The 26,252-nt window shown below is 38.5% G+C and overlaps 1 protein-coding gene across 1 annotated transcript in view; it reads right to left on the bottom strand.

Annotated features, from left to right (window-relative positions):
• The window catches only part of dok6 (docking protein 6), a 107,408-nt gene extending 81,156 nt beyond the window's left edge, over positions 1 to 26,252 (bottom strand). Inside the window, exon 1 of the mRNA XM_022683823.2 lies at positions 26,055 to 26,252. Coding sequence (XP_022539544.1) covers positions 26,055 to 26,120 — 66 coding nt within the window. The 5' untranslated portion in view covers positions 26,121 to 26,252. The remainder of the gene's footprint in view (positions 1 to 26,054) is intronic.

Raw genomic sequence — 26,252 nt, 5'->3', positions numbered from 1 at the left:
TCCCTTGACTGACATTAGGCACAGTGACCTTTGGCTACTGTGGGCTTGTTTAGATTATCCCATCCTCTTGGCCAATGATTTTGTATGGAGATCAGCACAGAGTACAGCTTTAAGTAAAAAGTGTTGGTGCACATACAGTGTTGGTGTAGCTGTACTGCACAGTAGCAAGGTGAAGCTACATAGAGATGCTTTCTCATAAAATGGCCACTAGCACAAATTAACAATTAGTAATCAGTTTCACATTGACACTCTCTCGTCCGAGGTGGGCGTGGCCAGGGCAGTCAGAAACTGGGGTCACATTCAGCAGGTAAGCATGAGTCATTAACTCCTAATATCACACCCACTTCGCGGCCGCTAACGTCGTTACTGGAAGGTCATGTTATATGGCCCGTCCAGCCTATTAAAACACGGGGGCTTAAATTCAGTCTACCTGAACCAACAGCGTGCATTCTGTTCTACTACACCCTCAACACAGCCACTTAATTTAAATGCTAAGTAGCTTTTTTCCCCTCCACTGTAACGAATTGTTTGGCTGCAGACGGCAAAAAAAAAATACTCTACGGGGAGCATGTAGGTCACAATAACCTTTCGCAAGGAGCATTAGTTAAAATGTCAAATACGAGGCAGGCACAGCACACACAGGCACATTACAAAAATAGCAGCAAAAATAATGTCAAAAAGCAAATGTAGGTCAATATTAGAGTTTCTCTATATTAAAGGAAAAGCAGCAGCAGTGGAGAATATGTGTGTGTGTGTGTGTGTTGTCTTGAAGGATGAAATGTGGAATATAATGATATTGGGTTTTTGACTTTATACTATAAGCAAAAAGAGTTGCTATAGTAATATATTGAGTGTATATTGTATTGAGTATAAGTTATTATACTCAATACAGTTCCAATCAAAAGTTTGTACACACCTCTTCTCATTCAATTTTCCTTTCTTTTTATGATTTTTTTTACACTGCAAATTTTATACTGAAGACAATAAAGCTGTACAGGAACCAGATGGGTATAGTAACAAAGTAGGACCACATCTCTAATGTATTTAAGTTCTAAAATGCTGTATCTGTATCTACTGGAGTATTATTTTTTCTCTTACTTTCACTTTTACTTCACTACATATGCTGCAAGTCTGGGTCTCTAGTGCTTTATACATCTCTGACAGAAACATAAAACCAGAATATATTTTTATACTTTAGATTCTTCTAAGAACCACATTTAACTTCTTGGTATTTTCTTAGTGTCTTCATGAGCTCATCCCAAATCACCCATCTCAGTTAGGATTAGGTCAGGGGAGTGTGGAGGACAAACTCTTTTTTGTTTACTACGTAAATTTATATATGTCCCTGAATTGTTTAGATGTTCGCAATATTAATCTACAATGAAGAAAATAAATTAAAGACAGAAATAAAGAAAACATTTAATTTATTATACACTTTCTTTAAAAATAAGATTTTATTAGAGAATTTATTAGAATGCATAGAAAGCATATTACAACAAAATAAAATACAACATTTAAAAACTGTACAGATTGTAATAACGAGTTAATAAAATACAGGTTTCACAAAAAAGTGTATGTTAATTAAACTGTAGGAGTAACGAAGAGAACATGAGCTGTAAGAGTGTTGGTCTTGTTTGTTATCAAGGTATAAAATTAAATCTGAAGAAAAGAAGAAATGTGTTAAAAGTGAAACACTGTGAATACCAGTGAACGACACCAACCATAAGGGACTTAATTACTGAACAGCACAAAGAAAGCCTGGCACATTTCCACTAAAAAAGTGACTTAGTTTTCAGTGGAATTTGCTTATAGACCTGCCTCTCTCTCTCTCTCTCTCTCTCTCTCTCTCTCTCTCTTTCAGTAAAATGCTATGTGGTCACTAATCCCTGAGAAAAAAAAAAACATAATCTGAATTTAATTTACAGGCTAACACACATGAGTGACTGAACACACAGGGAAGAAGCTTTCTAGAAAACAAACACTGAATAATACATCCCACTCAATCTGCACCGAATAAGCAGGCTAAGAAACAACAAAAGCAGGTAAACAAATCCCAACAATAAACAGGTTTAGAGAGAAAAAATCTGAATTCCAACGAATCACACTGGTAACACTGCCACCCAAAGCTATTCATTCACTTTTTGATATTTGGTTTGATATTCCTCCCAAAGAAAAAACACACTCTGGACAGGGCAGCAGTCCATCACAGTGTACCACATACAACCAGACACTCACACACACTCACACCTAGAGGGCAATTCACCTACTACAGGTATTTATGGAAGACAGGAGGAAACCGGAGAACCCGGCGGAAACCCACTCGGGAGAACACACAAAGCTCATCACAGACAGTGACTGGAGCAGGGATCAAGTCTACAGTCCCATTCCCTTAGAGCTGTGCAACACAAACACCTCTAAGTGCCAGCCCAGAATGTTCTCATCTTATTTATTTTAACACATTTTTAAAGCTAGTGATGCTCACTTCACATTCTCAATTCCAACTTTTTCACTTCAACAACACTGACTTATTCACTTTCTCAATATTAAACTGTTTATTTAGTTATATCAACTGTAGAAGATGTGGAAATTAAAACAAACATGGAAAATGAACCAAGTACAGATTTCATGCCATGCTGTTGTAGCTCCACCCACCCCTGTGCGTTTCAATGACAAAACAGCCTTGCCTCTCATTTCTCTCTTCTAAACTCTCTCCAGACTCTAATGGAACAACAGTATATTTAATGTTCACCCCAGAAAGCAACTTTTAAGATGTTATTCTGCTGTATTATAAGAAGGTGGGGTTATACTTAGGAATGAAGTAACCGACAGGTAACTAGACTGGAATAGATTGTCTGGAGGACCTTTCTGTACATAACATGGAGCATCTATAACATGGGCCAATGTGATCTAACTACTGGGTAGTCAGACGGTCCAGGTCTCCCGGAAGTTGCGGGAGTCTACCGCATATCAATAACGGCTCCCAGATGCTCACAGATCAGATAAAATATCCTGGAATGTAGAAGGAGTGGTCCAAAAGTAAAGACAAACGTGCACGCGGGAGGGAGAGTCATCCAATCAGTTTTTAGTGTGCAGTGTTTTTTTCCCCTCCTCTCTAAATACGGCAGAGAGGATTATATATGATGCATCTTTCAAAGGAAATTAATTATGAACGAATGTACAGTTGTGGTCAAAAGTTTACATACACTTGTAAAAAAACATAATGTTATGGCTGTCTTGAGTTTTCAATAAGTTCTACAACTCTTATTTTTCTGTGATAGAGTGATCGGAACACATACATGTTTGTCACAAAAAACAGTCATAAAATTTGGTTCTTTCATAAATTTATTATGGGTCTGCTGAAAATGTCACCAAATCTGCTGGGTCAAAAATATACATACAGCAACATTAGTATTTGGTTACATGTCCCTTGGCCATTTTCACGGCAACTAGGCGCTTTTGGTAGCCATCCACAAGCTCCTGGCAAGCTTCAGGTCGAATGTTTGACCACTCTTCTTGACAGAATTGGTGCAGTTCAGCTAAATGTGATGGTTTTCTTGCATGAACCCGTTTCTTTAGCACTGTCCACATGTTCTCAATGGGGTTTAAGTCAGGACTTTGGGAAGGCCATTCTAAAACCTTAATTCTAGCCTGGTTTAGCCATTCCTTTACCACTTTTGATGTGTGTTTTGGGTCATTGTCTTGTTGGAACACCCAACTGCGCCCAAGACCCAACCTTCGGGCTGATGGTTTTAAGTTTTCCTGCAGAATTTGGAGGTAATCCTCCTTCTTCATTATCCCATTTACTTTCTGCAAAGAACCAGTTCCACTGGCAGCAAAACATCCCCAGAGCATAATACTACCACCACCATGCTTGACAGTAGGCATGGTGTTCCTGGGATTAAAGGCCTCACCTTTTCTCCTCCAAACATATTGCTGGGAGTTGTGGCCAAACAGCTCAATTTTTGTTTCGTCTGACCAGAGAACTTTCCTCCAGAAGGTTTTATCTTTGTCCATGTGATCAGCAGCAAACTTCAGCCGAGTCTTAAGGTGCCTTTTCTGGAGCAAGGGCTTCTTTCTTGCACAGCAGCCTCTCAGTCCATGGCGATGTAAAACACGCTTGACTGTGGAGACTGACACCTGTGTTCCATCAGCTTCCAAATCCTTGCAGACCTGCTTCTTGGTGATTCTTGGTTGACTCTTGACCATCCTGACCAATCTCCTCTCGGCAGCATGTGATAGCTTGCGTTTTCTTCCTGATCGTGGCAGTGACACAACTGTTCCATGCACTTTATACTTGCGTATAATTGTCTGCACAGTTGCTCTTGGGACCTGTAGCTGCTTTGAAATGGCTCCAAGTGACTTCCCTGACTTGTTCAAGTCAATAATTCGCTTTTTCAGATCCACACTGAGTTCCTTTGACTTTCCCATTGTAGCTTTTGCAGCTGAGTCTAATCACTGGGTCAAATGAGCCCTATTTAAATGGGCTCATGAGAAGTCAACAGCTGTAGTCAATCAGAATCACTTACAAGAAGTGAAGAGGCCATGCCATGAAGCTAATTTGATTGACACAACTCGCTACATCACCAAAATTGACAAATTTTGTTGCTGTATGTATATTTTTGACCCAGCAGATTTGGTGACATTTTCAGCAGACCCATAATAAATTTATGAAAGAACCAAATTTTATGACTGTTTTTTGTGACAAACATGTATGTGTTCCGATCACTCTATCACAGAAAAATAAGAGTTGTAGAACTTATTGAAAACTCAAGACAGCCATAACATTATGTTTTTTTACAAGTGTATGTAAACTTTTGACCACAACTGTAGCTAATGGTTAGCCTCTGTGCTAACCAGCCACACTGATACATATCCACAAAAGACAAACTTGAGGCAAGTGATTTGTCACCTGCCAGTGTGATTGCAGGGTTACATTGTAACTTTCTCAATGCTACCTTGTTCACTTAAAGCTAATTTATTGACTTTTCGTAAAGATAATTTAATCCCTTCATTATTGTTGTTAGTATCGCTCAGCAGTGGAAGTTCTTCAAGCAGAATAGTCAACAGTCTGGGCTCCATAGTTTCAAACATAATGATGATGTTTGTTTTAATGCTGCTATGACACCCATTTCCCTGTGTGTGTGTGTGTGTGTGTGTGTGATGAGATGGCAGTGCTGACGAGGCGCGCTGGGACAGAGTTGTTTTTGCTATTTTTGGACCAGCTCTACACGCTACCGTTAACACCTGCAGAGTGAATGTCTAAGACTGTAACGTGCAGGAGGTGAGGCAGATCATGCTTTGTTTGAGCAAATGTACTTAGCTTTATCAGAGTCCATTGGGGGTGTACTAAAACACATTATGGATTTAATTTAATACTGGAGGTCAAGATTTGATTAGACTTCTAAAATGATGCTAAAACATGCTAAAAAGTCCTTTCTAAAACACTAAAATCACAATCACGAGCTTAGTCACTCAAGCATAGGTGTGTCCATAGCATTACAATGAGACATGCTCAGCTAACATTGCTAAAAAGCATTGTAATTAGAATGTTACCAATCCCATGTCCATCAAAACTTACTAACAATCAAAAAGTGGCAAGGTCATGGTGGCAACAGTGGCAAAGAAAAACTCCCTGAGACTAAGAGGAAGAAACCTAAGAAGGAACCAAGATTCAGTAAGAGGAACCCATCCCCTTCTGGTCGACCCAGACAGCACAGACAAATAACAGAACAAAAACAACAGTACAGAGAGATAATGAAGAGCTACAGCTAGTGTAGAAACAGTTTATGAGTTTATGAGTAGATGATGGGCACATGCTCAGTGTTAAAGAGATAATGGAGAGTTTTCTCGCAATTTTAGCTAGGCCAATTGTGCCACTCATTCAGCTGCTACTCAGCTGTATATCCCCTATCACTAGTGATGCCAGGAAGGTGAACACCAGGAGGGTAAAGACCAGCACATGCCTCCTCCGATACTTGTGAAGTCAGCCACTGCCTCTTTTCAAACTGGTGTTGATGCAGCTTTGCCGAGTAGCATTGCAGAACGCTCGGAGGAAAGCGCAGTTTCGATACATTAGCTCACAGATGCCTTGTGCTGAGTGATGAGGGGAGAGAACGCCATCTAACCACTCAAAGAGAGCATGGCCAATTGTGCTCTCTTAGGGCTCCGGCAGCTGATGGCAAGCTACGTGATCGGGATTCGAACCAGCGATCTCTCAATCATAGTGGCAGCACTTTAGACCACTCTGGACCAACTTCAATTACATAGCCTGCTGAGGTAAATATTTTTTGTTAGATCTCTTTTAACTTTTTAATCTGCTCTTACCATGTTTGTACACCAAAATGATTTACTGTACATACTATAGTCCAAACTATTTTGATTTCCAGAATAAATAAAGATTTGGATGAGTTTTGACACATGGGCTGAGAGACGTTTATTGGGGTTTACAGAGAAGAGATTAATGACATTTGTTAGCAACATTAGCTTAGCCATACTACTGTCAATTGCAGAAGCACACGGCAGATATTCAATATATGTCTCAGCAGATTAACTGCATCTAGGGTCAGGGATTACTCATGTATATTTTTTACCAAAACAAATTTCAAGCGTTAACACTGGAATGACCAATAAATGCGTATACGCATCAGTGTTAACTTAAACTGAGCTCTAAAATACTATTAGCTCCCACAGGGGTCGTCTCAATTAAATATTCATGTTGAGGTCTGAGACAATTTATGCAACAACAGAAAGCTGCCCTTCTACAGCAACATAACACAAAACACACACACACACACACACACACACACAAACCACAGTCATGTGCTGGAAGGAAAGACATTTTAATTGAGTCTTATTCTGTGGCTGAACTCAGACGGCGTTCAAATAAAAGTGTCAAATTTGACAATTCTGACATAACATCATCAGAAAGAATGGAAGTGCAAGCGCTGCTGAAACGCTCTGAAAGAAAGCACAGGCTGACAATGGGGGCAATTCACTGCAATCATCTATTCAAGAGCAGAGTAGCGTGGTCAGATAGAAAGACATGACCCTTCAAAATACACACACACTCACACAAACACACACACAACTTTCATCAAAAGAAACCTTCCTCTGCTAAAGCATTGTTTCAAATGACTTCCATTATACACAGTGCATTTTTATAACATGCAAAACATCTCATTCCTTTCGCAACAATGCACCACTGAATTGCATGGAGTCATTATTATATAAGAGCCATTTTGGTCCACCTTTATGACCAAAAAAAAAAAGTGATTTTCAAAAGCTGATCTGCCAAGATTGGCCCGCCACTTACGGCCTATTCAGCTGGAACCTTTTTCCAAAAGTCATTTCTCTGAATGAGAACTCCTGAGGATAGACTCAACAAGACTGGCACATTTTTATATGTGTCTAACTAACGTGCCATATCTCACAAAATATTACATCACCTTTGAAAATATGTTTTTGTATGATGTCTTCTTGCACTTTTTTATTTGATTAATTAAAAAGCCCATATTACACACTTTCTCGTTCAATGTTTTATTTGTTTTTTTTTTTTCTTACATTGTACAATAATCACTGAAGTCATCTTGACTTGTAGGAACACATAAGGAATTCTGTAGTTAACTTAAAAATGTGAAACATTTATGTGACTCTTAACTGGGGTGCTGTTAACTTGCTGATTCTGAGGCTGGTAACTCTGACGAACTTATCCTGTGCAACAGAGGTAACTCTTGGTCTTCCTTTTTTGGGGCGGTCCTGATGAGAGCCAGTTTCATCATAACGTTTTTGATGGTCGTTGCGACTACACTTGAGGAAACTTCCAATTGAATGACTTTCATTTCTTAAAGTCATTTTTACTTTAATTAGTTGAGTAGTTCTTGCCATAATATCGATTAGAACATCACTTAAATAAGGCTATGTAATGTATACCAACTACAGAAACGCCAACAAGAATACTAACAGACACCATGGACCTGGGAGAAGATGGACCTCCAGCTGGAAGGAGTATGACGTCAGACAGTGAAAGCCAGAGTCATCTGGAAGCTGTCAGGCCGAAGATCATCATCTCTACCAGGACCACTACTACCATCGCTACATGGAACGTCCAGACCATGTACGAGACTGGGAAGACAGCGCAAGTGGCCGCAGAGATGAGGAAGTTTAATCTCACCATCCTAGGAATCAGCGAGTCAAGATGGACTGGTTCCGGGCAGAAGGGACTGACTTCCGGCGAGTTACTGTTGTACTCGGGACACGAGCAGGAAGAAGCCGCACACACCCATGGAGTAGCCCTGATGCTTTCCAAGCCGGCACAGAGAGCACTAATTGGGTGGGAGGCGCACGGACCAAGGATCATGACAGCCTCCTTCCACACAAAACAGAAGAGGATCAACATGGACCTAATCCAGTGCTACGCCCCGACGAACGACAGTGAAGAGGAGGAGAAGGAGAACTTTTACAACAGACTGTCAACCATCATACAAAACAGACCAAAGAGAAACATCGTCATAGTAATGGGTGACTTCAACGCTAAGATCGGCAGCGACAACCGAGGGTGCGAGGAGATAATGGGGAAGCAAGCGCTGGGCGAGATGAATGAAAACGGGGAGAGATTCGCCGACCTATGCGCCGCAAGTAACCTGGTAATTGGAGGAAGTGTTTTTCACCACAGAAGGATACACAAGGCAACTTGGGTGTCACCAGACCTGTCGACGGAAAACCAGATAGACCACGTTTGCATCGGGAAGAAGTTCCGCCGCTCTCTTCAAGACGTACGTGTCAAACGAGGAGCAGACGTTGCTTCCGACCACCATCTCCTTGTGGCCAGACTGAAGCTGAAACTGAGGAAAAACTGGACAGGGGGGTCCAGCCAACGACAGCGCTACAACACCACTATGCTGAAAGACAGCAAGAAGAAAGAAGAGTTCAAGGCCACCCTCTCCAACAAGTTCAAGGTCCTAGAAGAACAGCTTGGAGATGAGACAATAGAACAGAAGTGGCAGAAAGTGAAAGAAGCGGTGACTTCATCATGCCAAGAAGTTCTGGGCCCCAAATCTTACACACACAAGGAATGGATCTCAGCAGAGACGTTACATATGATAGAAAAAAGAAGTGAAAGGAAAGCAATGGTGAACATAAGAAAAACAAGAGCAACCAAAGCAAAAGCACAAGAAGAATATTCAGAAACTAATAAAACGGTCAAGCGAAGCATCAGAGCAGACAAGCGGAGCTACATAGAGTCACTGGCAATAGAAGCAGAAGAAGCAGTGCATCAGAACAACACCAAGGACCTGTATTCCATCATTAGGAAACTATCAGGGAAGTTTGCCAAGCCAGAAAGGCCAGTAAAGAACAGGAATGGAGAGGTGATAGCAGACGAAGAAGGACAGAAGAAGAGGTGGATCGAGCACTTTCAGGAGATATTTAACAGGTCAGCTCCTGTAAACCCACCGGAGATACCGCCAGCTAAAAGCGACCTGCCCATCAGGTGCTGTGCACCCACGAAGGAAGAGATCCGCAGCGCCATCAAACAACTGAAAAACGGCAAGTCTGTAGGACCTGACAGCATCCCGGCAGAAGCGCTAAAGGCGGACATCGAGACCAGTGTGGAGCTCCTCCACCCACTCTTCTGCAAGATCTGGGAAGATGAAGAACCACCAATGGATTGGAAAGAAGGCTACGTCATCAAACTCCCCAAGAAAGGTGACCTCAGTTCATGCTCCAACTATCGAGGGATAACGCTGTTGTCCATCCCAGGGAAGGTGTTTAACCGCATCCTGCTAAACAGAATGAAGAACGCTGTTGATCCACATCTACGTGACCAACAAGCCGGCTTCCGTAAGGAGAGATCGTGCACAGACCAGATCGCAACCCTGCGCATCATCCTGGAGCAGTCCCTGGAATGGAACTCGCCTCTCTATGTCAACTTCATCAACTATGAGAAGGCGTTTGACAGCGTCGACAGGCAGACCCTCTGGCGACTACTGAGACACTACGGAGTGCCAGAGAAGATCACCAACATCATCAGGAAGTCATATGAAGGAATGACCTGCAGAATAGTGCATGGCGGACAGCTCACAGATACCTTAGAAGTAAGAACTGGAGTGAGGCAAGGATGCTTACTCTCGCCCTTCCTGTTTCTGCTGGCCATAGACTGGATCATGAAAACATCCACAGACCAGAAGCAAAACGGCATCCAGTGGACGCCTTGGAAGCAGTTGGACGACCTCGACTTTGCCGAAGATCTGGCTCTTCTCTCCCATACCCAACAACAGATGCAGGAAAAGACCAAAATTGTTACGGAAAACTCAGCTAGACTGGGCCTCAACATCAACAGAGGGAAAAACAAGGTGTTCAAGACCAACGCATCCAACGAGACACCAATCACAGTCCAGGGTGAAGCACTGGAAGAGGTGGACAGTTTCACCTATCTAGGCAGCATCCTGGACAAACATGGAGGAACAGATGCAGACGTCAGGACCCGCATCGGTAAAGCACGAAAAGCCTTCCATCAGCTGAAGAACATCTGGGGATCCAGCGAGATCAGCGTTACCACCAAGAGCAGGCTCTTCAACACCTTAGTAAAGCCAGTACTACTCTATGGAGCAGAGACCTGGAGAACCACCGTCACCACCATGAAGAAAATCCAGGTCTTTATTAACACCTGCCTCAGGAATATCATAAAGATCCGCTGGCCCGACAGGATCAGCAATGTAGAATTGTGGCAACGTACAAAGCAGCAGCCTGTTGACCAAGACATCCTTCAGAGACGCTGGCGATGGATTGGCCATACCCTCCGCAAACCTACATCCAATATCACCAAACAAGCACTTACCTGGAACCCCCAAGGAAAGAGGAAGAGAGGACGGCCTAGAAACACCTGGCGACGAGACCTGGATGCAGACGTTAAACAGATGGACAAGACGTGGGGGCAGCTGGAGAGACTCGCCCAGAACCGCGATGACTGGAGAGAGCTTGTTGGTGGCCTATGTCCCAGACGGGACCACAGGCGAAAGTGAAGTGAAGTGAATGTATACCAACTCTACCTCTTCACAAGTGTACAACTGATGATCTCAAACACAGTAAGAAAACTGTAGAAGAACCCCTCAGTCTATACCCAATCCAAAGCCTGATATTATAAAGTCTTTTCCTTCAGCTTTAGCTTTTCTTTGCAAAGAATGGCACAGCTTTAATCACAGCTACTGTACAGCTAACCAAAAAGCAAGCTCATTTATATTCAAACATTCTGAAAAATTGTAACTCGTGATGGTCAATGTATACCCTGTAATAATCAAACAGGAACTCTGAGTTTGTAAGAACTCTCTGAGTGGGCTGTGGTGGAATTAAAGCTGCCGGATGCTTCTGAACTCCTTGAAGAGGCGCAGAGTCATCTGCTGTGTGTAAATATCGGGTTTTAAATGGCTGAACAACATCTGTGCAGCTGATTTAGGCTTCTGTTCAGCGTGAGCATGGGCGTCGGAGAACGTTCGCAAATCCAAGCCTCGCTGACAGCATTATGGATTTGTAGAAAAGCTGTTTGCATAACTTAGTGCGGGATCAGGTGCTTAGTGAACACACTCCAATTACAGCAGAACTAGAGAACTCCCACACACACACACACACACACACGCCGTGCCACTAATCTACACCACATTTCCGAATATATTTCACTTTTAGCCAACGCAAAAACAATATTAGTCATTTATGTCATACATGTCATTTATAAAATTCATACAAATACATAAAAATGTATGATTTAATTAGAATCAATACAAAGGAATGTCAAATTGTTACATCATTTGTACACAAGATTGAAGTACACAAATGTAACATTAGTAACACCAGAAGAAATTTCAGTAGTTTTCAGTATTTCTACAAGTATTTTCATAATCCTAAACTACCCTAAGAGGTAATTTGGCCATATTGTCCAGCACTAATTCAAAGTAGTTTGCTTTGATGCCCTGTCTTCACATTATTCTCTGAGTTGGCTTCATAAGGCAGAACCTGGAATGGTTCTCCAACTGTCTTAAAGGAGTTCTAGAGGTGCTGCGCGCTTGTTTACTGCTTTTCCTTCACTCTGAGCTCTGTGCAATAGCTGAATGGTTCAACTGGATTTAGTGCCTAAAAAAGTCCCTTAAGTCTTACTGATAACAGAAAGAGAGTAACAGAGAGAGTAAAGAAGAAAGAGAGAGAGATACAAGAAAAATATATATACCCTGTGGGAAACAAAACCTAACGCTGAGCTCAATGGGTTGTGCTGGGATAGCCAACAGAGAAGGACTTAAACTGAGAAAGAGTAGAAGAAGAGAAAGTGAGTGGGAGATAAAAAAAAATAATAATAAAGGAAAAGAAAGATTGGCAGGCTGTGTATAATGTAAGAGAGAAAGAGAAAGAGAGAGAAAAGAGGTAGGAAGAAGAGAGAGAATAGAGTCCAGGGGATTCAGTGATGATTAATGTCTGCTGAATGATGAGGGGATAAAAGGCTGGGTAAATGGAGTTATGATAGATTCATCTGCAGTTGGATTTTTTCCATGCAAATCTCAAGTGTGTCCATATTATATCACCGTGCCGACCCTTTATTATGCAAAAGAACACAATTTCACCTTCAGTCCTGAAATGTCCTCTGGACTGAGCATGGGAAACCTGCTATGTTAGAAGTACACTAATTCTAAATGGACAAAATCCAGGATTCAAGATTAATGGTACTACAGGATTTGCTGTAAGACATTTAAAGAGTACAGTGGAGTAACAATGAGAAGTGTGTTAAAGGTCAGTGGTGTAACAGTGTGGAGGATGTTATGGCTCAGCGGCGTAACCGTGTGAAATGTGTCACGGGTCAGTGGCGTAACAGTGTGGAGTGTGTTACAGGTCAGCGGTGTACCAGTGTAGAAGGTATTAGGGTTCAATGGTGTAACCATGAAAGGTGTCATGGGTCAGTGGCATAACACTTCACAGTGAATAACAGCTAAATGGTATAATAGAGCACAAGTCAAGTCAAGAGGATTTTACTGTCATGACATCTGAGTACAGGTACACAGTGTAAAGAAACTATGTTCCTCCAGAACAACTATACACTAGACAACATAAAGTGCAAAAGTGTAAAGAAAGTGCAACATAAAACTATAACACTACAGTAAATACAACAGACGAGACAATTTAAAGGTCTCATTACATCGTTTTTTTATTAATTTTAAAATGTCTAGTTGTGGTCTCTAGTATGAATAAATTGCATGTGAGCAATTTTTGGTGAAAAAATGTTCTGTTGTTTCTATTTAGCCACGCTTTAGATCACTGGATTAGTGGTCTCTGAAGAAAGACAGGTTTTGGGCTCTTGCTCATGAATATTCATACATGCAAATATATTACCTCTGATTGGCTAACAGCACTGCAGCAGAGAATGCCTACCTGCCTTTCCCCTAATCACAGTCTACAGCTCTAAAACTCAAGGACCAGGACAAAATATTTTCAGCGATACAGCCTTAGTTATAAAGATTTAGCACTGAGTGCTAGGTAAAGTTAACCCTTAAACTTAAAACGCTTAATGTCAGACTTTAAATAAAGCGATTAACATTATTTATGCTGTGACACGCAGGAGTTTAGTTTCGTGTGAGTGTGTTGGGTGTGTGGTGGTGGGGGGGTTCAGCTCTGTCTCTGTGTGTTGAGGAGTCTGACTGCCTGGTGGATGAAGCTGTTGCAGAGTCTGGTAGTGGAGGCTCAAATACTCCGTGTGCTGCAGGTCAGGTGTTAAGATTAGGTTGTGTTTTAGTGCGCTTACTTTTACAGGTCAGCATAGTAAAAGGTTTAGATGTTGGTGGCATAACAGTATGGGGGAGAGTGTTACAGGTCTGTGGTGCAATCATCCATTGTGTTTGCACTTACAAAATGCCCTTACATATATTGGGACTGTGGGCATGACCTGTTAGCGCAGAAACACAGAGAGACACAGACACAGAGAGTAAATAAACTCAAAGAGTACCTTTATTAGGAAAAATGAAAAAAAAATCAACACTCAAAACAAACTTAAAGAAACATAGGCCCAGTTCGGCTCTAGTTTCTTAACTTTAGTGTCTTTTAGGTTTGTGTTGCCGCAAAATCTTTATGCTGGTCCAACGCAGGCCAGCTGGGACAGACCAGGGCTGCACGTCATGGTGTGGGGCGGACCCATGGTTCCCCTGCGTGCACACTTTGTAATGTGTTTATATATATAATATTTACAACTTTAACCTAATTTGGTTCAAGCTGAGAAATTTCCGGGTTCCAAAATGATTTCCGTAAACAGGAATGGAAAGTTTATTGTCATTCAAAGGGTGCAATTTGTTTGTTATGATATTATGTTATCAATATATTAGTGCCATTCAATGGTCTTAAAATGCCAACAAAATCGTTTATCGCAATCATTTCTGAGACAACATATAATTTGCAAAAAATTGTTATCATGACAGGCCTATTGAGTGTGTTACATTACTTAAGTCAGTGATGTATTAATGTGTAGGGTATTAGAGGTCTGCTCAGTAACAGTGTGGAGAATGTCGGTGACAACAGCACTATACAAGTCATTGTGGTGGTTAACAGTGCGGTTGAGGCTATGGATTAGTACCAGCATGGCATGTGGTTTCCACTATCTGTCAGGTGATGGCATGTCTGCTTTTTCTGCTCCCTTAAGACCCAGTGTGTATTTCAGAATTTGAGATCAGCTGTGGAAATGACTTATATAAATTTGAATTTGTCACAGTGAAGGTAGTGAAGGAGGTGCATCTCTGCCTCACCAGTCTAACAGTGACCAAGCAGTCTGTTCTGTCTGACCAGCCAGAATTTTTCATATCTGTTCATCTCTCCGGCCAGACTATGGTCCCTGAGCTGGGCCTTGATCAGGATCTATCTCTGCTATAAGACCTCTGACAGTAACTCTGGAAGTTACTCTTCCAATTCACAGTATTCTCTCTTTTTATGGTCAGATAGTGTTCTAGTTTACTTAAATGTATCCAGTGTTTTAGTTATCTGTTCTTTTAACAAACAGCTGGCTAATGTTCATACTGTTCTGTGTGGCAGTGCTGCTCTGATTCTGCTGTGTGTTAAGAGATGCCAGCTGACTGAGGGGACTCTTCTCCGGGGTCAATTCTTGGCTTTGTAGAGCCTTAAACTGCAGTTTGTTTAAACTTTTTATGTGGGGCTCGTTTTCATGTGCATCCAAAAGGGATGTAGGGATCTGTTTTGTTTGATTATTATCAGAGGAAGTTGGCCTACTTCTATCCTGCATGCACTGGTTGGAGATTTTCAGCGTTTTAAGAATCATTCACTGTGTACTTTCACTCTCTCTATATTTTCATCTCCTATTACACTTTTTTTCTGTGATTCTTTTTACACATTATTAATAATACATACATGATCAAGTGTATCATTTCTGTTTGATTTTGTTCTTCTTGTCTACGTTTAGGAAAATCTGATGATTTTTGATCTAATCAAATTTTTCATTTTTCTAAAGGTTTTACAAACTTTCAAGTACCACTGTATATGTATATTCATAAAGCTCTATGCTGGGGGGATTTACACCCCTTGAACCCACATCTGGAATTAGACACATAACACCAATAGGTTTATGTTTATATGTTTCGAAAAGTCCTATTCTATTGACAGCACTTTCATACAGGTACTAGACATTTTTGGGGTGTCGCCACATTTCCCTACTAATTCAGCATCTATACATTTACCTGTATAGCTAAGACAAGTTAAGTAAACAAAACTGTAATTTATTAAAATAAAATAAAAAAACATTTTCTTTAAGTCAAACGAGCACTGGATGTTAGTCTACAGATTTCTCTCCTCAAACTGTTTATTTGTTTAAGTAAAGTGCTTCCGTTTATTTACAGTAAGCTTAGATTTGCAGATTTCCACTTAGGCTAGCCACTGTTAGCAGCTAATGCCTCACGACAGTGCTACACCGAGGAACCCCAGGGCAATATTAGCTACTGATTTGTCACACATAGCTTGTTTTAACACAGTAAACATGCAGATTACAGGCCTATAATACTCCCCTCTGAATGGTGTAAGAGCTAGCATGGTTAGTGGGTAATGCTAATGCTGCTCCAGCACTGCTAGCTGTGGTAAGCAGCAGGCTACAGGCTAATAATACTCACCTCTAAACGGTGAAAGAGCTAGTACTTAGCACTGTTAGCGGCTAATGCTAATACTGCTCCAGTTTTGAGTCTCAGCGCTGAAGAACTAAACTGAAGCTTCTGTATATTGCTGCACTTTAGCAAAGTGGCTTTACTGCTCCTTATAACCTGACTGGTAAGATTCATTCATAAGGTGCATCAAATTTTATAAAGCACATTGACGATTTTTGGAAAATTGAAGGATTTTAAGTGGGAGTTATAGTGCAAAAAAGGGTCTTGATGTGGGCCCTTTAAGAACAGCTGGTCTTTGTGGTCTGAGCAGTGATTTATTTACGAAGGTGGATGTAAGGTTGTCTGTCTCTGTCTTCTTCATCCTAATCCAGTTGTTCCTAATGGTCAGAAACCACAGCGATTGAATTACAGAATGCCACTCACATTTAACAGCAGCTGCTATCACGCGCCCTGCATGTCCACAGCCCTGGCGCCACAGTGAATGATGGGTCTCCTGACCAATCATAAATAAATACACGACAATCAAAAAGCTTTTCTGAGAAAATGCTGGTGTGTGTCCTAAACCTGGGTCTCAGGTTTGAGCTGCACAAAAAATCTGAGCAAGAAAAAATGCATTAAAAAAAAATGAAATTCAAGCTGCATTCCACACAGGAAGGATGCTCTATTGAGAAAACCTTTAACCATTTATTTTTTTACACTGAAACAACAACAAACCATGCATTGGTTCAGTAAATTAACTGTACTTACTATATTTTCATTGACATTACTTAAACAGCAGCCTTTAAATCTGGAGGATTACAAAATCTAGGACTAGGAAGTGCATTCAAGGTCCAGATTTTAGAACCTAGGACTGGGGGCTGTAAAGTTTTCTGATTTGAGATATGTCTATATTAATAATAGGTACTGCTGGCACACTTCTACATTAATGCATAAGAGCTCACTGTATCCAACAAAAAGCCATTCTCAACAATGAGGCCAGGCACCTGTTCAACAATATATATATTACAAGTGGACCTGGGGGAAATGACTACACATTAATGGTGAACAAAGTGTGGAGGAACTTCAGGGAACTGGAGGAACAATCATTATTAAAATGAGACATCTACTACACTTTACTACTTGTTTTTCTTATTCTTATTTGTCTTTAATAAGGACACATCTTTAACAAATCAAAGTACATTTCTACTGTTCTGCTGCATAATTGGTTATAGGGTGCTGCTAAATCAAACAAGAAAACAGTTTTTTCGATCAATCCTACATTCTTTACTCTTTGAACACAGGAAGCTTTTGCATTATTAATTTTCTCCACAGGGTACCATAACAATCAGCACTATAATGATTAAAACTCACCAAAGCACAAAAGTGTACCAAAAGTTCAAAACTTCAAAAGAATGCACTACTGCTTGCATCTGGTGGTGACAACATAATGGAAGAGACGCTACAAAACCCAACATATTCTCTGCTAATCAGTGTTAAATGAGAAATCAGCCTGCAGCTGTGTACCAGGCAGATGGGCTTTGTTACTCTCAGTGACATTTTTATTTTATAGATGTTAGACGGTAAATCTCTCCTCTCCGCTTTACTCTGCGGCTGAATGTATAGTGCCTGCTTTTACAGCACAGCAATAAAGCACACCGAATGTGGGTCAAGTGCAGGCCAGCAACAACGGCACAAATAAGATTACACTTCCATCACAAGTGTTAAGAAGCAAGCAGGGCTTAACTTGTCTACTCGTGGTTAAGCTGAGTTTAGTCTGTGTGGATTTAATGCAGGGGCATTTACGCAAATGTGTTCGAATTGAGCTCTTGAGTTCATGGTTAAGAAGTAGTCTTGTGTTTTCTACTGTATTTGTATCGGCTGTGTCTGCAATACGCAGTGGAATATGTCAGGTAACCGCAGCGCAACCGCATGGTAATTTACAAACAACCCAAAACAGAAAACAAACAAACAGCAACTTGACTGACATTGAACACACACAAGACCAGACAAACTAACACTGAAAACACAGCGGTTTAAATACACATGGAGGAAGCAGGAAACAGGAAACACCTAGGAGCAGGTAATGAGGGGGCAGAGCTACAAATGGTGGGAGCACTGAAGACATTGGCGGAGACATGGATAAACATTGAGAGGACAACAAACACAGGACGGAAAAAACATGGACGCAGACAAGGGACAGGACAAGGATTTGACAAAATAGCATGGACATAATTTTCCTGAATGCAGGAAACTCAAAACACACTCATAATGATTACAATTTATCAGCTTCCAATTATCTCTTAAATACCTATAAAAAGAACATTTTCAATATACACATAATAGTAAATTATGTGGTGCCTACTACAAATTATTTGTCTAGTACAGAATACTTAGTGACACTGAACAATAATTCATTGTAGAGGCTGTATAATTAATTTTACAGAGTCTAGTATAAATTTATCAGGACCGGCTATTAATTATTCACTGTCTACTATACATTGGACAGTGCATAATACAAATTAGTCAATGTGTAGTACTGATTATTCAGGGTCTTCTATTTATTATTTAGTATCTATTATGAATCTTTCGGTATCTACAGTGTCTACACTTAATTATACACTCTCTACTACGAATTATTCAAAATCCTCTGTGATATTTTTAGGATCCACTTTGCATTATTCAGTGTCTACAACAGATTATTCAGTGTCAGCTGTGTCAATTATTCAGCATTTACTATTAGTTTGCTAGTTCAAAACATGCCATCAGCTTATGGCTGTTTTAGAAGAGAAGATAAGAAGGAAGAGAACTCACATAACTTTGAGAAAACTCATCATGATAGGTAAATGAAGTGTAGGGTTTGTATAGGACTGGAAGAGGGAGGTGATTTAGGCATAACCACACTTTTTCAGTGCAACTATTAATTATTCAGTCTCTACTATTAATTATTCAGTGTCTCCTATTATTTTTTTTGTGTCTACTATGATAAATTCAGAATCCATTATGAGTTATTTAGTATTCACTATGTATTTGTAAGTGTCTACACTAAATTATTCAGTGTTTCTTGTCGATTATTCATTGAATGTTATGAATAATTCAGGATCTTATTTTAAATATTCAGTAATAAGCGTGAATTATTCAGCATCTACTACATATCTAATATCATTAAATGGTTATTGATTATAAAGAGATTTCCAATGATGGTAATTATTTTACTAAAATTTGTCATAAAAGTAAGAAAGTATGTATGAAAGAAACAAGAGATAAGTGGGTTAAGGGGAAGGTGAGGGGGGAGAGACACAAAGAGAGAGAGAGAGAGCGATCAGACAGAAGCTAAAAGCTAATCCCACTGCTGAAGGTGAATATTGATCTGTAAATCCGAGACAACAGTTGTACAAAAAAAGAGCAAGAAAAAAAGTGACTGATCTAAACAACATCCAGGAAAGAGCTAAGATGAGCTCTGTGAGCGAGACCTCCATTTAAATCATCCCAACCTGCTCCTGTTTCCTGACTGGAGCAGCAGACTGCTCTCATCTAATGATGATGAACAGAAATAGGACAGCAGTGAATTTATTAATGTGTATCAAATTATTTTGTTGATATCAATATAATGATAAGAATGATGATCATGGTGATGATGATGATGTTGATATACCAGATTATACTCTAACATGCGTAATGATGATAAGAATGTTGATCATGGTGGTGATGATGATATACCAGATTTTACTCTAACATGTGTGATGATGAGGATGATAAGAATGATGATCATGGTGGTGATGATGATATATTAGATTTTACTCTAACATGCATAATGATGATAAGAATGATGATCATGAGGGTGATGATGATGATTATATCAGATTTTACTCTAACATGCGTAATAATGATAAGAATGATCATGAGGGTGATGATGATGATTATATCAGATTTTACTCTAACATGTGTGATGATGAGGATGATAAGAATGATGATCATGAGGGTGATGATGATGATTATATCAGATTTTACTCTAACATGTGTGATGATGAGGATGATAAGAATGATGATCATGGTGGTGATGATGATATATTAGATTTTACTCTAACATGCGTAATGATGATAAGAATGATGATCATGAGGGTGATGATGATGATTATATCAGATTTTACTCTAACATGTGTGATGATGAGGATGATAAGAATGATGATCATGAGGGTGATGATGATGATTATATCAGATTTTACTCTAACATGTGTGATGATGAGGATGATAAAAATGATGATCATGAGGGTGATGATGATGATTATAAAAGATTTTACTCTAACGTGTGATGATGAGGATGATAAGAATGATGATCATGAGGGTGATGATGATGATTATAAAAGATTTTACTCTAATATGTGTGATGATGAGGATGATAAGAATGATGATCATGAGGGTGATGATGATGATTATAAAAGATTTTACTCTAACGTGTGATGATGAGGATGATAAGAATGATGATCATGAGGGTGATGATGATGATTATAAAAGATTTTACTCTAAGATGCGTGATGATGCTGCCATTGCTAATTATGATTATATAGTTTCTGCTATAACCTTCACGGCGATTGCACAGGGGGTCGTCATACAGCACTTTAAATACAAAAGTGAGTGAAGTAAATAAATGTCAGAGGTGGACGGACGACGGGTTGAAAGGGCAATGACGTCTATGTGAGAAGGTCAGTTAATGTCAGGGGCAGTGAGATGTAAACTCTCTGTGACGGCCTTTTAAACTGAAAAACAGCATCATTTTCACCAGTTAAAGACTGTAGAGCCTGTGGGAGCGATGCAGTGTAACTCAGACACACGGAAACCTGCCTCTCTTATCAAAACAGGTCAGTAAAGAGATAAACAAACACAGCAAATATCACAGATTTCCTCATCTTCATCTCAGTCTCTACCAGCCCTGACCTTTACTGAATATTCATGCGGTGCTGTAGTTGTGAAATAGAGGTCAGGCATATTAAGAAAAGAAGTCAAAGTCACAACATTACAAGAAAAAAACTCTGAAATGTCAGATATGTTGCCAAATTTACTAAAAGTAAATCTTCTTAAACCTAGTTAATGTGCTCTACATGGGTCCACAAAGCCTGGGCTGCAACTGAGGTAGGAGGGGTGGGAATCACAGTGCATCTCATGATATGATATTATCATATCACAAGACAATTTTCTAAGATACTTCATGGTATCTGTGTTATTGAAGAGGATAAAATACTTGTTATTAAGGAAATACCAGGAATTATGGTTTTATTGGTGTCAGTTTCATCACAATTTTACCCTATTTATTTGATTAGTGTCACTATGTGGATTAATGAAGCAGTAACTTTAGTAAGTCAATTGTGGCATGAGTCGTAGGAAGTTTAGAAGTTTAGGTATGTTTTAATAGAAATAGTTATATTTGACGCCACATATTGTTAATGTGTGACAGACAAAAATGATATGATATATTGCAATATTGATATTTTGTACTATCTCTAATATAAAGGCTTCTTCTTTTCAGGACTCCTTCTCACACATTTGAGACTGCTTGAACAGCTGATAACTAATTTAAGCAACACATCAGGTTTTGATCTAATCTTTTAAAAAGTCAGATAAAAAATAATCTACTTTTTTAGAATACATTAATCAAAGGTAGTAACTGAAAGAAACAATAAAGCACATAAAATACACAAAATATACCCTACAAATAAGATAACATTTTAAAATACGATGGCATGAAATATTAATATTTTCTTCTGAAACATAGGCCCTATATAGTTCCTTACACAGTGCATAGACCTATTTGAGTAATATTGGATTCTAATCCATATTACCCAAGAACTACAGAAAAAAATATTTAAGAAAGTCTGATAATTTTGTTTGGTATGCATTAAAGATATTGAACTAAAAAGCATGGCTTTACCCTATAAAGCTACAAAAATATTGTGAAAATGCTTCACAATATATTCCCTACAAATCAGATAAAAGCAACAGTACTTTCAAGCAGAATATGGGTCTGTTCCTCATTTCTTTATTGTTTGTTCTTTTCTTTCTAAGTTTTCTTTACAGAGAAAATCAAAGCTCCAATTCACTTAAAAGTTATGCCATGTCATATACTGACCCAAATGTGGAATATATTGTAAATATATATATATATATATATTTTTTGTATAAACTATATTAAGAAATGCAAATCTTTTACATAAGTATTTTGTTCTGTTCTTAACAGATTTAAAATTGTTAATTAGAACAATTAAATTGTTAATTAAAACAAACATAAAACTGAATAAAAGAATGTATGATAATATTATGAATGCCTCATGACATTTATTTTAAAGTATAAATATTTCCTCCTTTCTGTCATCTTTTTACTGATTGTATTCCTGTTCTAGATTTATGTTTTGTATTGTAACATTTTACAGTTTTATACAAGGGTCAAAAAGTTACAAGATATAATATTACCCTTAAATATGTACTTGAATTTTTTTTTATAAACTGAGGCATCTCACAATTGCTGATGATTTTCCTAGTTTTCTATTTGTAATGTGAAGAACTGTGAGTGAAGTAGGAGGGCAGAGGGAAGAAAATCTGATTTTATAAAAAAGAAAATCTGTAGAATACATTGCAATATTGAAACATTCATGAATTTTCTCCAATGAACTAATGTCACTGTGTTAATGATGTACTTCATGTATACTGCAATGTACTGTAAGACTGGAGTAAAATAAATGATATTGTGCAGATATAAGCTGCTTCTGCTACACGTGTCATTAAAAATGGCAACATTGAGCAAACTCTAACATTAATTAAACAGTATTTGTTAAATTGCACGTACTGCAATGTGACTATTGTGTCCACATATTCAAAATGCTGCTGCTGCTGCTGAAGCGATACACAGTGCAGTCTCAGACTGAAGCTCTTGAATAATACATCATCAAAAATGAACAACAGGGGTTCACATTATTTTGAAATGAACTTTAAGTTGAGCTAACAAACAGGGACAATTTAAAACGCTTAATGTTGGTTTTAATGTTCTAAAACAACAACCTGGATGTTCCCGCCCTCATTACTGATCACGAGCACTCTCTGTACTGCCAAATGGATGAACCTGTAATCTAATAATAAAGTAATAAAGGAACATTTTAATGGGTTCCTATGGGGGGAAACACTTTACATAAAAGTGATTGCTTTATTTTGAATTACAGACTGATCCATTTGGCAGTAGTGAGCTCTCACCATCGGTAATAATTGAGAGGTTTGCTGTTTCTAGTTCACTGTTTTGCTAGATTAAGCTTTTTAATATTAAGTGTTTATGGAAATGTATGGTATACTTTAGAGTGAGCGTTGGTATTGGCCAAGGGAAAAAATGCATAATCAAGTTTACACACACAGAAACACGTGCACACACACACACACACAACACAATTCCCAGTTCAGCTCTGTTCCCAAGCCAGTGTAACTGCAGCAACCCATTCATAAATGAATAGATGAGAAGATGCTGGTGAGTTCTGTGAAAGCACAGCCACAACAAAGAGAGCTGAGTGTGAGCTACTGTTCCATAACTTTCTCACTTGTGAAACAAAAGAAGAACAATACTTGTTTGATTTTATAGAAAATCCTGTTATTTAACCCCTTAAACACCATAAAAGCCTATGTGTGATTATACAAAAATACAGTACACTGTAATATACTAAAAAAAATTACAATACAATCTGAATTAGATTTAGGAGACAGAATTGCTATAAATTGACTACATATATTCCACTCTAAATTACATAAAGGTCATTCTACACTTAAAAATACTCAGTGTCATTGCAAATCACTTTCATAATAGATTAATTCTGGCTGCCATATGTATCTATTAAATAATGTTAGTACATAATTCATACTATCAGCTACAATATATATATATATATATATATATATATATATATATATATATATATATATATTTTTTTTTTTTTTTTTTTTTTTTTTTTTTTAACAATTCATAGTAGTTTCTGAACATTGTGATTTATATCAGTTACCTAAGTATGTGCACTGTATACCTACCATTGTATTTCCTAGAAAATACTGAAATATTCACACAGGTTTATGAGCAAGTTACATTACTTACTGGAATAACCATAATGTATTCTCAAAAAAACATTACAGTAGTTACAGAATAATTAACATTATTTGCTACATTCTGTATGAAGATTAATAATTAAATAATAGGGTCTATAGTTGAATTAGTTGTAATCCAATCCAGTCTCATAATACAAACAAAATGAATAAATATGTTAAATAAGCATTGCTCTTTTCAATTGTAGCACATATAAGTACATGTGTGGCACAAAATATTGGAATTATCGTATGTCTTGTCCCAGAAGTAAACAAACTGATTTTTCTACTAACTCTAAAAAATTTTTAACACAAATCCTTGTAATTACAGATACAGTGTCATGTCAGATACGTAGAATTACAGTTATAATTTCTGAGTTAAACACAGCTCCAGATTTTCTATGTCCAGGGTAAAGTGAAAGCTCATTTACTGCAAAAACTGCAAAATGATGAGAATGACTTAAAGACTAAGGCTTCTTCTCCTCAGGACTCCTTCTCACACATTTGAGCAGCTCTACCAACTTGTCACTGATAGCTGACATGAGCAAAACATCAAGTTTAAATCTAATCTTTTAAAAAGTCAGAGAAAAAAAATCACCCAGATTACTTTTTTGGAATACATTAATTAAATGTATAAACTAAAAAAGCATGGCTTTTACTTTATGAATTATGTATCCTAAATAAAGCTGGAAAAAAATCTTTTGAAGATACTTCACAATATGTACTATATAAATGAGATCATAGGAACATTTTTAAAATATAAACTTTTAAAATGCACTTTCTGTCAATCAGAATATGAGTCTGTTCCTCATTTGTATTGTGACTGTTCTTTTGTTTCTAATTTAAGTTTTACAGAGAACATCAAAGCTAAAACATAAAGTTGTGTGATGTCATATACCAACCAAAACATGTAGTATATTGTAAATATTACATTTTATTTAGTAAAAATTATATAGACAAAAGCAGATTGTTCACAGCACTACTCAACTTTCTTAATGAACTTAAAATCAAAATGGTTAATTAGAAGAGAAAAAAGATAAAACTATCAGAATGTATGATTATGATCATCTTTTTCCTGTTTGCATCCTTGTAATACATATTTACAATATATTTTATATTTACATTAATCACTGCATTATGTATGGAGATTAACAAATAAATAATTAGTCTAGGGTTAAATTGGCTACAAATCAATCCTAATAAACTGAATAAACATGTTAAATAAGCATTTTTAATTAAACTAAAAAAACACCTGCATACACCTGTCATGCAATAATATTGTAATAAACATTTTGTTTGTTTGTTAGTTTGCTTGTTTGTTTGTTTTTTTATCTTTATCCTCAGGACAAATGATAGAAAATGCCAGCAGGTTGTTTAAATGTTGTTTTCTGCACATGGACTCATGAATTGGATGCAACAGAACCAAAACCCAAACACACACAACCTGACACTCTAACCTCCACTCTACCTATGAGCAGCACCATCAATACAACTAGACAAGTCATGCTCCTCCAGCTGCAGTATGACTGAAGATGAAGATGAAGAAAGAAGATAGTTAGTTTCCCAGCTATTTGTATTGTGGTTTTATAGGCGTTTATGATATACCTCTATATAAAACACATCTACCAATCAGAGAGCTCAGCAATTAAGGGGATGAGATGAGCTGCTGGTGAGTGCAGTCTTTGCAGGGGCTATTTTCTTTGGCACTGAGGATGCCCAGCAGGATGCCCAGCAGGATGCCCATGCCTCCAGGACCTATTAAGGCTTTTTTAATCCAGATGCTACTGCGGCAGCTGTTGCCAGCACTTGGTCTGAGCTAGGCAGGCAGAAGATTGAGAGGTAACTCACCCCCAGTTTCTTACTCCGGATCCTCACGTAGCCCTGCTTCACTATGTCGTTGAAGTTAGAAGCCATGTCTGCGGTGTGTTCAGGGCGGTATGTCAGTGGTTAAGTCCTGCGCGACTCAGCCCCGCTCTCCTCTCGGTAGACCTGCTGCTGCTGCTGCTGCTGCTACAGGCACTGTTGAGCTGCAGACCGGCTCCGGTG

The sequence above is a fragment of the Astyanax mexicanus genome, chromosome 1, assembly GCF_023375975.1.
Source record: "Astyanax mexicanus isolate ESR-SI-001 chromosome 1, AstMex3_surface, whole genome shotgun sequence".
Lineage (NCBI taxonomy): Eukaryota > Metazoa > Chordata > Actinopteri > Characiformes > Acestrorhamphidae > Astyanax > Astyanax mexicanus.
Note: the sequence above shows the minus strand (reverse complement) of the source record. Positions and strands in the feature narration are given on the sequence as shown.